Here is a 15,119-nt window from a genome sequence, read left to right as displayed (position 1 = left end):
AGTTAGTTGTTTCTAGAATTTAGAACTGATCTCACCAGCAGTGTTGGGCTGCCCACGTTTCCCATAATTATACACGTTTTTTAAAAAATCTCACTGAAGCCAGATTTCATTTGCACAATCATTTGTAATTACTTCCTTTCAAATGTGTTGAAATAGAACATTTAGGTCCATTTTTAAAGTTGTAGACTCTTGTTTTATGCTTCTTTATAAGTATTCAACACAATTTGACTTCATAATGCTGTCTTTTTCATGTTAAATGTATTGTCATTTAGTAACAGCTGAATTTTATGCTTGTTAGACGAGAGATACTCTAATATAGACTCTAAAATTTCCTTTACAACATTTTCATACAAGTTAATAGTATCAAACTATTAGATAATGAGTGAGGTCCTACTCGATCTGCTTGTTTTACAACAGGAAATATAGTTTACATTCTTTATTCATTATAGTTTTGGAACATTTACTTATCATTTGGGAAAATATGACTCTCCTCTACTCAAAACAGAAGCATAGCTTCTTTGTAGTAGTAGTAGTAGTAGTAGTAGTAGTAGTAGTAGTATAGCATAACATCCTTTTGCTTCATTTTATAAAAGCATGTAGAATAACTGTAGGATAAATGCATGTGTACATTCCATAGAGATAGTTGCATACTGAATGAGACTAATCTTTTTCATTGGGTTTACTTTCTCAGTATGTTTTATTAAGAGGAATATGAACAGGAAGTGGGGGGATCTCCCCTCTTCCCCCCCCCCCATTAAGCCATTTAGTCCATTCTGCTAACAGGACAGTTTGTGGCTCAGTGGGACTTTAATGGTTTTCCATTGTAAAGACAAACTGTTTATTAAAGCCTTGAACTCATTTCTTTTCTGTTCAATGGCAGCATCTTTATGTTTAAGGAAGTTATCAAGCTGCTTAAGCAGAAGGAGCCTTCTGATTGGCAACTGAATATTTGAAGGGAAGATGTAACCTTGATGAACCTCACAGTCAGATAGTTCTGACATTAGCTGAAAGTTTCCATCCAGTTGATCAGAGCAATTGGCTAAAATAAATTATTTATACATAAAGCTGAAAATGAATCCTAATGATGATAAGGCACCTCTGTGAGATAATCACCTCTGCAGAGACACCTCTTAACCCAGTAGGGATTTGCAATTATCTTACAAAACTATGCCTCCAGCAATGACTTTTCATTGTCATATATTGGCTGCCAAATATTTAAAAGGTTTAGGGGGGAAAATTCTGTATGGCAAATCCTAGGACTCAAATTGCAAGGTATAATTTATCCCAAGGGAATTACTTTGAAATTCTGGATATGTCTATGGAACACGTTTCTACTAGTCAGACAGATAGATGGATGGAATGTAGAGCATTGTGTGGTCTTTGCCTTTGAGGAAGAAGACTTTTATTTGCAGAGGTGACCCACAGATAGCTTACTGGCAGTGTGAACTTGAAACTGCCTTGAATGCAGCTGATAAAATAGAGTAGAACAGCCTGAAATATGCTCTAAATACTAGGGTGACCTTATGAAAAGGAGGACAAGGCTCCTGTATCCTTAACAGTTGAATAGAAAAGGGAATTTTAGTAGGTGTCATTTGTATGCATGCCACACCTGGTGAAATTCCCTCTTCATGACAACAGTTAAAGTTGCAGGACCCCTACACTCTTTTGTATCAGGTCACTCTAAGATAGCTCCTGCAGCTTTAACTACTGTGATGAAGAGGGAATTTCACCAGGTTCTCTATATATTCCCTTTTCTATTCAACTATTAAAGATACAGGAGCCCTGTCCTCCTTTCCATATGGTCACCCTATAAATACTAGGCTGGGATTGTTCCCAAAAGGACAGTTTTCAAGATGGTAAAATGGTTGTCCAGCTGATGGTGGATATTTGAACACCCATCTCTACATTCTTTGGCTTTGTTACAGTTACAGAAGGCAGGGAAAGCTAACATGGGAGAGGGAAACTGCTCCTGGTGGACTAAAGAATCTACATTGTAATTTTGACTATGCCAAATAGTTGCCAATTTCAGATTTCGGCTCAAAGCTGTGCTTTCAGGAAATCCAAATCCAGCCCCCGCCCCCCCAAAAAAACCTTTACTACTGAAAATGTTCATATTTGTCCATACCTTGCCACTGTTCCCCTGATTTTCTGCTTCAGCACATTATTCTCTTGGTTAGAGCTTCTTTCTCATTAATAGAGTGAACACAGCTAATCAGGGATTTACTTTCTTAATAAAAGAAAGTAAATAAAAGAAAAACAGTGATTACCCAAATCTGATCCGACAAGAGAGATGTGACGTCATTGCAGTTTACTGTAAGGAAGGAAAGGGTTCATCCAAACAACTCATTGCATGTGTGAAAATAGTGTTGCTTATCTACAGACTGTGCACACCCAGAAGCCTGCAATCAATTCCAAACTTAATATTGAATTCATAAAACACCAGTGCAGTCTCACTACAAAGGTGAGCTTTACGAACGGGTGAAGTGTGACCAGCGAGCCGACTATTTACGAAATTCAGCAGCAACCCTAGTCATGACTAACAGGGCCCATTGATTTTAGTGGCACCTAAATTCAATTTAGTCTGACTCTAACCCATTTAACTTAAATGTCATGGACCTGGAAGCATATTTGGTGATGCTATCAGAGTCTACACCACAAGGGTGTAGGGGGAGGATCACGGACTTACCAGCTTCCACAATCCTCCCTGGGTGTCTTGACGGACGCATGACATCCCGGAAGGATGTCACAGCCACCATTTTTTAAAAAAAGAAACAACAAGAGGAGTGCACTAACACTCCACCGGAAAAGGTAAGGGGGAAAATAAAACAGACCCCACTCCCCACCCCTGATGGGCACGGACTGCCGCTGTGCAGCTCCATGCCCATTTCAAGTGCCCCACTACTCACAGGGTGGATAGGATGACCCGGGAGCAGCAGCAGCCACATGACTGTGCTTTGCAACATGGTCCAGAAACACAGAAAAGTTGAGTTTTCCAAGGTTCCTGATATCCTGGGGTAAGTTTTTGCTCGTCCCAGTTTGCCCACGGGATCCCCTGTGTGTCATGTGGGACAATCTAAGGACTACTCTAGGATATAGGCATAGTTTACACATGCCTAGAGAGGCTAGCGCCGCCTTACTAACTATATTATGAGTGATGTTAAAAAAATCTGTAGTTCATTCAGATGTTCTGAATATTGCATCTAGTAACTCAGTTAATCCCAGGAGAGTATACCTCCTGTGGTAAGATGAAGCTTTCATTGGAATTTACTTGAACCATTGTTAATGCTAACTAACCAGGGTTAGGTAATAACCAGGATTTTGAAACCTGCTTCAAACCTGGCCAGTTTTATTAGCTGTGATTAAAGTCAGTGTCAATGTAAGATTTAGCTATAACTTAGACCAGCAGGGAATATTACACAGGAGAGGGGACTCGCTGGGGGGGGGGCTGTACATGATTCAGTGGCTGCTTGCCATTATGTTTACAAAGATGCTAACTATCCTTAATCTTTGATAGTCTTCCTAGCTGTCTTCAAAGTTTATTAACATACTGTATTCCCCAAAGTAATTGGAGAATTAAACTGGATACCATAACTAGATACCATAAGAAGAGCTGCCTGTCAAAAAATGACCAGGGAGGCCTGAAATACCCAATTAGAGTGTTTAGTATAACCTGATTCTGCAGTTTTTGAAAGCAATATCATTATTTCCCAAGAGGTAGCATTGTGTATGGATCTAAGAAGACAGCTGGCCTAATATCCCTAATGATCATTATTGAGCAGCATGAGATCTTCTACTTACATCCTTCTTCTTGTATCTTCAAACTTGAATATATTTATCTTTGCATTTAATACAAAGCTTCTGTAATTTCTGGCTGCACTTCAACCTTTGTGTGCTAAAAGCCTGTAGTAGTGCAGCACAATTTGTTGTAGCTATAGGGATATCTCTGATATATTGTTGGGCTCTGAACAAAACTAAGCACTAGCAGCCATTAATGACATCTGGTAGATACCATTCTGTCTATTTAGAAATCGCTTGTTTTGGCTTCCACAGATATAGGGGAAACAAAATCCATCTTAAAGCCCGTCTGTTTATTACAAATCATGACAAGAATGAGCATGGTTCACTGTTTTTCTGACAACAAAACAAATGATGTGCTGATTATTCTCACAATTAATCCAATATTCGTGATTAAAGGGTTGCTAATCATTTTCAGCGGCAAACTGTGAACTAACTACTAACACATTTGGGGATGCAGAAAAATACCAATTTGAAATGAGCAGTGCATCTGCTGCCATTTTGACAGATAGTTGCCATATTTTTCTGCAAGAAAATGTCATGGAATTAGTATGCTTAACATGTTTGAAACTCTGAAGGAGCTTAACTGATTGAAATTATTGAGAGATGGAAGAAGTAAAACTGGTTAGGAAGGTCAAGCTATAATGCATGATAGTTAATTTTTGGGGGTCCATTTTTCTGTATTATGTTAAATGAAAACCTGTTCACGGTCCAAACAAATTACCCATGCTTATGTCCCGTTGAATTAATGGCATCCAGTTTACGTTTAAACACTTTAATCCCTTAGATTAATAGGATGGAAACATAGTGTCAAGTGAGTCAAAATATAACCTTGAAATGCTGGATGGTCATATTTTGGCACAGAACTTGATTTCCAGGGCCATTTAACATATTGGATTTTGTTGAGGCCATATCTCCGTAAGCATGCAGACACTGAGCTGGGAAGCATATTATACCAATTTCAGTTCCATGATTCCCAGAAGTATTCTAAAAACGTGATTATTATTTTTGTATGCTGCATACTATGCTTTCACATTTCTTCAGATCCAGTGCAGAAAATCCTGAAAAAATTAATGTGGCCCTGCACTATTTTATTAGCAAATAAAATCTCAAAGGTACTGATAAACCGCCCAGAGATCTTCGGCTATGGGGCGGTATATAAATGTAATAAATAAATAATGCCAAGAACAGGGTTTTAGTATTGTCATTCCCTCATACCAAACAATTACAACAACAAAAATCCAGTGTTGGGATTCATGTACTTTGGGATTTCTTTTCACCCCTTAGTTGAATAACTTGGGTGTCATTTCTCTGGCTATTAAATTATTTTGCAAGAAGTATTTGAAATAAATCATTAAAATCTATAGTGTCAAGCAATGTGCTTGTACATGTTTTAGAAATATAGGTAGTTAAGTAACAGCTCCCTTTGCTTCTTGTTGCAGCAAGAGAAGCTAGGTGACATCTGCTTTTCTCTCCGCTACGTGCCTACTGCTGGCAAGCTGACTGTTGTCATCCTAGAAGCAAAGAATCTGAAGAAGATGGACGTGGGAGGCTTATCAGGTAAGTTGATGGCAGTAAACATATAGAAGCGACTCTGCTAGCCTGGCTTTTCAATAACAGATTCTCACCATTCAAGAATGTTGCTCATACACAGGAATTCAATTTGCATTGAAGGCCAAAGTAAATGCTCCGCTCGTTTTCTTGACTCTTGTGTAAGCACATCGAGCCCTGATTTGGATTGGGACCATGGTGTTCCAAGAAGAGAGATCAACCTTCCCCGGTAACGCTGCAGGATTTGTGCTTAATGTAGAGAAGCCCAGAGAGGCAGAAGGATTGAAGCAGGGAAGAAAGAGAAAAGAAGAGTCAGAGAGAGAGACAGACAGACAGACAGACATAGGGGTTCATGTGCATACGCAAAGACAGATAAAGGATTGCGTTCCCACCTTTTTTTATATATTGGTACTCCATCCCACTGCATCAGCTAATTTGTGGTGATGCCTAGGGCACTTTTTCAAAATGCCAAATGTGCCCATTGGCCTAAAAATATTAGAGACGTCTGCCCTTGATTGTATGTAAACATGATTTATTACAAATAATGTGAATAAATTATATGATATAGAGAGCCATTGCTGAGATAACCCCAGATCTACAAAATGGGAGAAAAGTACAGTTATCACTTCTATTGAACTGCTTTATTTTTGCTGAAAGAGTACAGAAGATAAGGTTTTTCCAATCAAAAGCTGAATTTCTGATATTCCAAAATAAACACTGAGGATAAATTTTCCTAGATGTTTCAGCTACTGTGTACTTATAGGATAGCTGAGATTACCTTCTCACATGCAAATACAGGAGGCTTGATTCAGTTAGAATGAATAAGGAAAGGGGCAATGAGCATAGCTCCTGGATAGGGGTTGTGAGATGTATACACTGAATCTGCACCAGGATCACACAAGATTCCTAAATGATCTCTTTGAATTTCAGTGATATGACCATTGGGGATGTGGAATCACTTCTGCTTCTGGTAGCTGGGTATCTTGTTAACATTTCAAAAAGAATGCATTTGAAAAAACTACCTGCCCTGAGAAGAATGTAAATCGTGCCTCTTCATTTGTTGGACTTAGGATAATGTTTCCTCCTGTACATCTAGGACAAACTTCCTCAACTTGGATCCCCTCCAGACATGGGACTGCAACTCCTATTATTACTGACCACTGGTCATACTGGCTGGGGCTGATGGGAATTGCAGTCCCAAACATCTGGGGGGACCTGGGCTAAAGAAGTCTCATCTAGGAGTATGGATTCCCTTAAATGGATTCATGAGAGCAGGTGTATCAGGTATATCGTTTTCCTCCCGGCCCTTTCTTTTCAAGATGGTCCCCAGGAATAAGTCATCACACTATACCTTATTCTCCCTATTGACCTGCATTTAGGTATACTTTTTATATTCAGTACTAGTGGGAAACTGTTTGAAAAGTGTGCATTGATAGAGCATTTTGGATATGATGCTAGCAGAATATTTGGGGGTGTGACAGTGAATTCTTTAAGTGTTTTTGTTTTTTCCATCCATCTTCCCTTCTGTCATTTTACTGGCTCTGATGACCCTGACATATGCAATAGCTATGTAGATATGGGGTTAAATCTGACATTACTTATGACTAACTTAAACCCATTGATTGCCATTGAGCTATGTGATTACTAATGTTGCAAAGGCTTTTAATGAAGTCCTGATAGCTTGACAAGGAGAGGGGTTTTCTGATCCCTATATTTATTTATTTATTTATTTATTTATTACATTTCTATACCGCCCAATAGCCGGAGCTCTCTGGGCGGTTCACAAAATCCCTACTTGCTTGCTGCGGTGTTTCAGATTCTCTCTTTAATAAGAATCGTAGCTCAATGTGATAGAACATAAGCTTTGCATGCAGAAAGTCTCAGGTCCAGTTCCTGGCATCTCCAGGTAGGACTAGGAAAGACACCTGCCTAAAACTCTGGGGAGTTGCTGCCTGTTAATGTAGACAATACTAGGCTCGATGGACCAATAGTCTGACTCCTGTGTTCTGGCATAAGAGTGGAGCTTTCTGCTTCCACTTTCTCTCTGGGATTATAATCACTGCCATTACATGGGCAGCCACAGGCAGCCACATGGTTTGAATTGTATACTTAGGCCATTGCTAGACGAGGGTTTAGCCCGGGCTGAAACCCGGGCTCACCCCTGTGCGTGCAGATGACGCACAGGGGATCCCAGGGTCAGGCCGGGCTAAACCCTCCCTTGACCCGGGATAACCAGATCCACTTTTGGCCCGGTTTTTCTGCAACCCCGGGCTGAGCTCGGGGCTGCGGAAAGTCTAGCAGGTTCCGCAGCTTTTCCCGGCTACACGGCTTACTCACGAGTAGCCAGGAGAAGCCGTGCACTGGGCACAGCGCTCCTATGGAGCGCTCTGCCCATCGGGCCGGGGGAGGGGGAATCGCGGGGGGGAGAGATGGGGGCCAGGGGGGCGAGCGGACAGGTGAGCAAGCGGGCAAGCGGGGGGCGAGTGGACGGGCGAGCGAGTGGGTGAGTGGGGAGCAGACTGGCAAGCGGGGGGCATCAAATATTGGGGGGAAATCGGGGGCAGGGGGAGCGGGGAACCCTTTCTTTTTTTTAAAAAAAAGTCTTACCTTCTCGTTGGTGTGCTCCTGCGCACATGGCCCCTTTAAGATAAAAAAAAATGGCTGATGTGACGGGGCTTTCCCTTACCCCGTCGTGTGTTACGTCTAGCTAGGAGCGATGGCCCACGCTAGCTGCAGCGCGGCCTCGCGCCTACTCCCCAACAGATTACCTGGTAGGTCTAGCAAGGCCCTTACTCTCTCTGCAAGCTCCACTCACTTCAATGAAACTTTGCCCTCTAATGGCAGAATTATAGCAGAGCACCAACTTTACAAAAGGCCAATTTTGTGCATTTTTAAAAAAGCTGACTTATCTCTAAAGTATCTTATTTTAAAGTGGGATAAGAGGGAAACATGGGAGATGTCCTAAAGGTTGGCAATGTCATCTAAAAGACCTGGAAACCTCCATGAGTGGCCAATTGTAAGCATGCAAGAAATGACTCATGTAGAAATGCTATAAGGGCACTGTGTGCAGGAGAAGAGGAAAAAGGAGGTATTTTCATGCTTCTAATGTGACATCTGAAGTAGGAACTTGCACATCTCCCTTGCATCTTGAGCAAACATACATAATTGTGTGGTAAATGGGTGAGTCTGGATATTACACCACAACTTCATATCTTCTTACTCACCCAGTAGTAAAGTCATCCATACCCTCAGTGGCAAAGCTATCTCTTTTGCCCCAAAGAGCCTTCTGTGTAAGTAAACACAAACCAACTGCAAGCTCTGAAATATTCATGCATATTACAGATTCAGTAAGAATGGCAGGTTTTATCAGCCACTAGTTTTTCTTCCACAGCTATATATTTTTAATTTCCCCTAGAAACCAAAATTGCCTTTTTGTTTTTGCAACAGAAAAACGTGTACATCACAGTGGAAATGGGGGATTCGGTGTGAACTTAAACTGGATATTACCCACACAATTGGCAACATTTGCTGTCACCAGAGAAGTGTCTGTAATACATGCAAGAGAAAGAGAGCGAGAGAGAGAATGTGGATGTAAAAACAAGCTGCTCTTTTTCAATAGTTGCAAAAGGGGGGGAACAGCAGGAAAGTGTGAAAGGGTTATGAAAGTTTAGTTGGAAACACAGCGTGGCATTATATATGCTGTCTTATCAGAGGAACTTATTATCCACAATGTGCCTGAAGATATGAACAGCACTTCCCTATATCCACCCACCTCATCAAACAGACATTTTGGCCTTCTGTTTTCCAGTATTGCGTGCACAGCAGGTGCGCATAAAAAAAAAACCTAGGCATTTTGGCTATAGAAAGCCTTCATGTTTGTGATGTGTTATTCACCATTGGAGCTGTATCTACTAAATGTTAAGCAGAACAGCATCTAAAACGCATCATGAAATGAAGATGGTTGTTGTGGTTGGTGTGACTTGAGCACATGCTGTACTTATTGTCATGTTTTCATTCCACAGATTACGATAATATAACATGCATTTGGACCAACTGATGGTGTTAATCAGTTGGATTTATTTATTACATTTTTTAAAATATTTATTACATTTTAGAGCTGAAGCTCTCTGGGCAGTTCACAAAAATTTGTAGCCTGCATTTCCTTAGATTGCTTATAACACCAAAAAAAGAGCAATTAAACCAGTACATTTAAAATATTGAAAACTGGCAATAAACAACATTGAAAAAATACTGATAACTGATAAAATAAAATTTAAAAAATAAAAAGATATCAAAAAGATGTATCTATTGGTGAGATAACAATCTTAAAATAACACGTTTTGCATATATAATTTTGAACATGACTTGTTCTCTTTTCAAAACCAACATTTATGTTGGGTTTGTTTGACACACTGGCTGTGTTCACATGTAATGCTAAGTCACTAAGTCATAGATTATGCAAACAGTTCATTATGCCCATTCTGTAGGATTCTCAGAGTGGGGTGTTTGGATGGATCAACCCATTGTAGGTTATATTCCACTAATGTAAATGATGTTGCTTGCATTAGTGGAAACCAAGTTCTAAACTATGTACAAGAATAGAATCCAACTAAAGTTTTACTTATTTAATTGATTTAAATAACGTATTTAAAAGTGGTTCCATTTGTACAACTGTTTGCACAACCATGTGCAAATCTTTGGTTTACAAAGTGATCTGCTAGTGCTTGCATGGGAAAAAGCAGTGACCTCCACAAGCACAGCAAATTCTTCAACTAATTGTATTTAGGCAATTGGACTACAACTCCCGATGGCAGAGGATGATGGGAGTTGGAGTCAACACATCTGGAGGGTATCAAGTTCAGGAAGGCTGAGCTAGATGCACCAACAGTTCAACTTAATATCAGGAAGCCAATACATTCTTACATGTACGCAGAGACACAAAAGTTTTATTGATCATTTTCACAAGTTCGTGACATTAAAAAGCTTTGATTCTCTTGTGTGCTGTTTGTGCTATATGTGAATATTGTTAGTGTGAGATAAACTGCAGGAGAGAAATTGCATATACATTCTAGACAGAGTAGATTTTACATGTAAGTGAAAAATCTCTTTCAGCATAATTAGGTTAATTATGGTAGAAATGATTCGCGTCATACTGCAGAGTCAGGAGAGTGAGGGGGGTTCCTAGAACTGCATTGCCAGTGGGCTCATTACATGATGGGTATTTTATTCTCAAAAAAAGAAAAAGAAAAAAGAGACCTCTACTCACAAGTATTCTTGTATGTAATATGCAGGCACAGCATAAAGTTTCAAAGGAGTTTGTTCAATCCATTTTGTGTTCTTTTACACAGGCAGGAGTGAGGGCGTAAGCCACGTACTTCCAGCAATAGATGAAGGCAGAGAGAAATAAGGCAGGAAAGAGGAAACCTTAGAGATCCTAAGGCTAGCTATGCCTCCAAATTCCCATACATTCACTAGCCAACTGCAACACTGCAGCTCCTGTAAATTGCAGATGAAGTTGCAAAAAATCCTAGCAGGACTAGTCTTACAGTCCAAAATTCATCCTGAGGAATCACCAGATGTTTTCCACATCTGGATGACATGGTAACCCGTGTTTAATCAAAAGAGGAAGCAAAACTTCTCCTCCTAATCACATGACGAGGCAGGGGATGTGCAAGCCTGAAGGTTGCTGCAGCTTATTCCTGCTCATTCACATCATATTAAATATGATATGCAAACACAGCCATTATGGGCTACCTTCTAAATAGCTGACTAAACACAAACTGTAATAATTTCATATTGCATGGCACTTACATTGTGTGTGAAATGTTTCCCAGTCTTTCCCTTCCGTTGACAACAGACCAGTCATTAGATTCATTAGACTCTTTGCAATTGGTCCAGATTGACCAATTTTAGCAGTAGACTTTCACATCTTACATTTATCAGGTGGAAGCCCAAATAAATTTGTCTTGAAAGATAAAACTGATCAACCCCGGGCATGAAAACAGTTATTTTCTTTTGGTGGTGAAATTACCTCTATAAGAAAAAGTGTTCCTTTGGAAACAAATATTTTAAATTATTACCTGTTTAATCTTTAATTAATGGAAGCATCTGGTCCCTGTAAGTTAATGTAATCCAACAGTTCAATGTGTATTATGTCTGATGTGAAAGATTAAGTGATTTACTGCAGCAGGCACATACAAGATAAAGGGTAGCAACCTGCAAATGTTTATTCATATTAAGATTTCAGAGGGTCTGGCCATGCCTCGTATTATTTCATGAAATGCAATGCCAGCCAGTTGCCATAGGGTTTCAAAGCATGCCCTCTGGGAAACAAGCATCAGTTCTGCCTCTGTGCCATAGGAAGGAACTACCATGACTTCAGCCCAGCCAGAAGCTGCATTGAGGAAATTGGGAATTGCATCTGGTGACCTATTAGACTCCAGTGATCTCCACCGTTCCAGTGATCTTCCACCTCCAAATGACAAATTCATCTGGAGGTGCTCCATTACAGTGCTTAGGGTGTCCCTGTGCCCTACTTTACAAAGGAAACTCCTTTGTTTGAAGGTGGTCACTTCCAATACTAATTATAGCAAACCTATAAGCAGGGGGGGAAATGCGATTAGTTTTTGCACCCCCTTTTTATCTGTGTAACCCTGTGCACAGTAGGCCTCTGGTAGAATGCCAACCGCTCAACTCTTTCTGCCCCGATTAGCCATTGTTGCATTATGAGGAGAGATTCAAAGGAGAAGGGCAAGAGAGAGAAGGAAGCAGAGGGTTTTAAAGGTGGGATCTGAAGAAGAAACTAAAGAGTCACAGACACAAGAGAGAGGTCCTGGGGAGGCTGAGGGGTGAAAAAAACAAGAGAGCAGCAGAGTTCTGCCTTTCAGCCAATATCCACCAGCAACATCACCCCCCTCCACCAATGCCAGTAACTGAAGCCTAGCCCAGCGACCACAAATCCTGGACTGTACCACTGGAGAAATAACCTACATTTGTGAACTGTACAAGCATCGGGCTCCCTTCCTTCCATTTTATTTTCTTGTTTTAGAGACTTGCTTTAAATCATTATTTTATTTGAATGTTTGTTTTGCTTCCTAGTTCTTGTTTTATAAGTTGCTTCCTTGTTTCCCCATCTCCACCCTTTTCAGGGAACAGGGGTCCTGGTGGGCTGAAGGCACTATACACTAGTTTGGGATCAGCATTTTATTCCCTTGCCCATCCCAAAGTTGCTGGAAGGAAAAGTGGGGTTACAAATAAGGCTATGCAGATCAGATGATACTGCATTTGAAATTTCTAACTGCAATTAGAAATCTATTTTAAACATACTATTCACAGGCAAAAAAAGTGGGGGAGGAGGAGGAGGAGGAGGAGGAGGAGGAAGTGTTTAGAAACAGAATTTTTAAAGAGATGGTGGATGCTCATGAATTATGCAGAAAGTCCTTCTATTATAATAACTTGATTAAAACACAGAAAAACTAAAAAGGCAGCCATCATGAATTTAATATAACAGAAGTATATTACAAGTGGCCTGACCTTGCCAACAACCTTCTGAAAGAAAATCCTAATAAACATTGTGAGCAAAGCTCAAGTTTTATTAAATAAGTATATGAATTATAAGCAAACAGCACTATATGTATATTCAACTGCACTAATTTCAAATGCTGAAGATGAAACACCAGTAATTCTACAAACATTTCGTAGTCTACTCTGAAGCAAGCCTCACTGAGTTCAGACATGTATAGGATTGTAGTGTTAGTCAACAAGTCTACAATCAGATGTATTAAGAGTAGCCCCATAGATAAACAATATTCATATGTCAATGATAGACCTGTACATTGCCCAAATATTTATGGAATTTCCCCAACAATTAAATATAGAGAATCATCTATACTGTAAGCATGAGAATGAAGCCCAATGACAAAGTATCAAGGTAAAAAGAAGTTAAGCACACACATGAACTAGTGCGAAGGCTGTGGATATCACGCATTGTTTATTTAACCTGGAGATAATACTGGAGTGGAGTCAGTGGTTGTGATGCATGTTGGCTTCAATAACATGGGGCAGTATAGTCATGAGGTCCTGGAGGCTAAATTTAGTTTGCTAGGTAAGAGGTTGAAAGCCAGAACTTCCAAGATTAGCTTTCTCCAAGATGACAGAGCCAGCTAAACAGACACAGCTGAGGAGTCTCAATGAATGGATGAGGTAATGTCCTACGGAAAAAGGATTTAGATTTGTCCAACGCTGAGGAATGTTTTGGAACATGTTTGGCCTGTATAAAAGGGGCAGGTCCACTTGTGCCAGAGTGGAACCAAACTGCTACTGCTTGACATCAAAAAGATGGCAGAGTAGCTTTTAAACTGAACTCTGGGACAAGCTGACTGGAGCTGGGAAGCGTTTGGTTCAGGATGAATCATCCCTAGGGATGAGAGTGATATGCCACAAACATACAATAAATAAGATAGCCAAAGAAGCTGAGGGGCCATAGAAGGAAATATACATACCAGAGACATTTGAAGAGGAAAACCATGTATAGCTATTTCTGTGATAATGCTAAAAGCTTCCAAGTCAAAATAGGAGAGTTGGAGGGCTTGGTTTTCAATACCCAGTAACTACCATCTCTGTAAGCATCCGGGTCTAAAGCAAAGCGGCTATATCAGTGCCCTTATTTTGAGCTTCTGTGTGCCATAAAGTATGACTAGTGATTATGCTATCATGAATATCTACCCAATACACTGATCCATTTTTCACAGAGGTTAAAGTTTAGGTCTAGCCTCATTATACTCAACTATTTCCATCCTCTCCTCTTTTTTTTTCCTAATAGGTGAACCCATTTCATAAGACTTCTCACCTAATTCATGTGGTTCCAAATATTGATAGGCCAACCATTCCTTATTGGACAATAATGTTCTGGTATTCACTCTCACCACTTACAGAACAGTTTTTATTCTCTACCTCAGCAATAGTCTAAATTTATTTCCTCCTAACAAACTGCAAATGGGGCATCTTCTACAGAATGCTCCATCTGAAGGTTTACCAAGTTCAAAAGACATGCTTTCCTCCAAAGGACTCCTACCTATTAGTTCGTCTTGTAGAATATCTAATCTTGAGATGGTGAAAATGAAAATGTCAGCCCTTTGTGCAACTGCTATGAAAAGAAATATATTCTATGTTGTGGATCATTGGGAAAGGAATCGAAAATAAAGCTGCTAATTCCATATTGCCATTATACAAATCTATGGTGCGACCATACTTGGAAAACTGTGTGCAGAAGGTCACCATACCTCCGAAAGGGTATTGTAGAGCAGGAAAAGGTGCAGAAAAGGGTAACCAAAATGATCGAGGGACTGGAGCAAGTCCACTGTGGGGAAAGGTAGTAATGTCTGGGCCTCTAATGTATAGGTGAGTAGAGGTAAATAAAAATATGCACAAAATGAAAAAAAAAGTGGAAAGGAAGATGCTTTTTCTCTCTCTCTCTCTCATAACTTGAGGCCATAGATTGAAGCTGAATGGTGGGAGATTCAGGACGGATAAAAGAAAGTACTTATATGGTCCTCCTCCTCTCCATTTCATCATCACAACAACCCTGTGAGGTAGGATAGGCCAACAGTCTATGACTTCCCCAAAGTTCCCAAGTCCCAGTCCATTGCTCTGGTCACTACATCACACTGGCTTGTGATATATTGCTGCAGAACAAAAGGTATATTGACTGCATGGTCAAAGGGTTTTTGGATTGTCCCCTCAGGTTTTATCAAGGCTCTATTTAATTGCAAATC

At 40.1% G+C, this 15,119-nt stretch overlaps 1 protein-coding gene across 2 annotated transcripts in view; it reads left to right on the top strand.

Moving 5' to 3' along the window:
• The window catches only part of SYT1 (synaptotagmin 1), a 159,749-nt gene that overhangs the window by 80,267 nt on the left and 64,363 nt on the right, over nt 1-15,119 (top strand). For both annotated transcript variants that reach the window (XM_063133839.1, XM_063133838.1), the window contains exon 6: nt 5,238-5,355. In XM_063133839.1, coding sequence (XP_062989909.1) covers nt 5,238-5,355 — 118 coding nt within the window. The remainder of the gene's footprint in view (nt 1-5,237; nt 5,356-15,119) is intronic.

The sequence above is a fragment of the Elgaria multicarinata genome, chromosome 9 (assembly GCF_023053635.1).
Source record: "Elgaria multicarinata webbii isolate HBS135686 ecotype San Diego chromosome 9, rElgMul1.1.pri, whole genome shotgun sequence".
Lineage (NCBI taxonomy): Eukaryota > Metazoa > Chordata > Lepidosauria > Squamata > Anguidae > Elgaria > Elgaria multicarinata.
The sequence above is the reverse complement of the archived record's forward strand: the minus strand, read 5'-3'. Positions and strand labels throughout refer to the sequence as shown.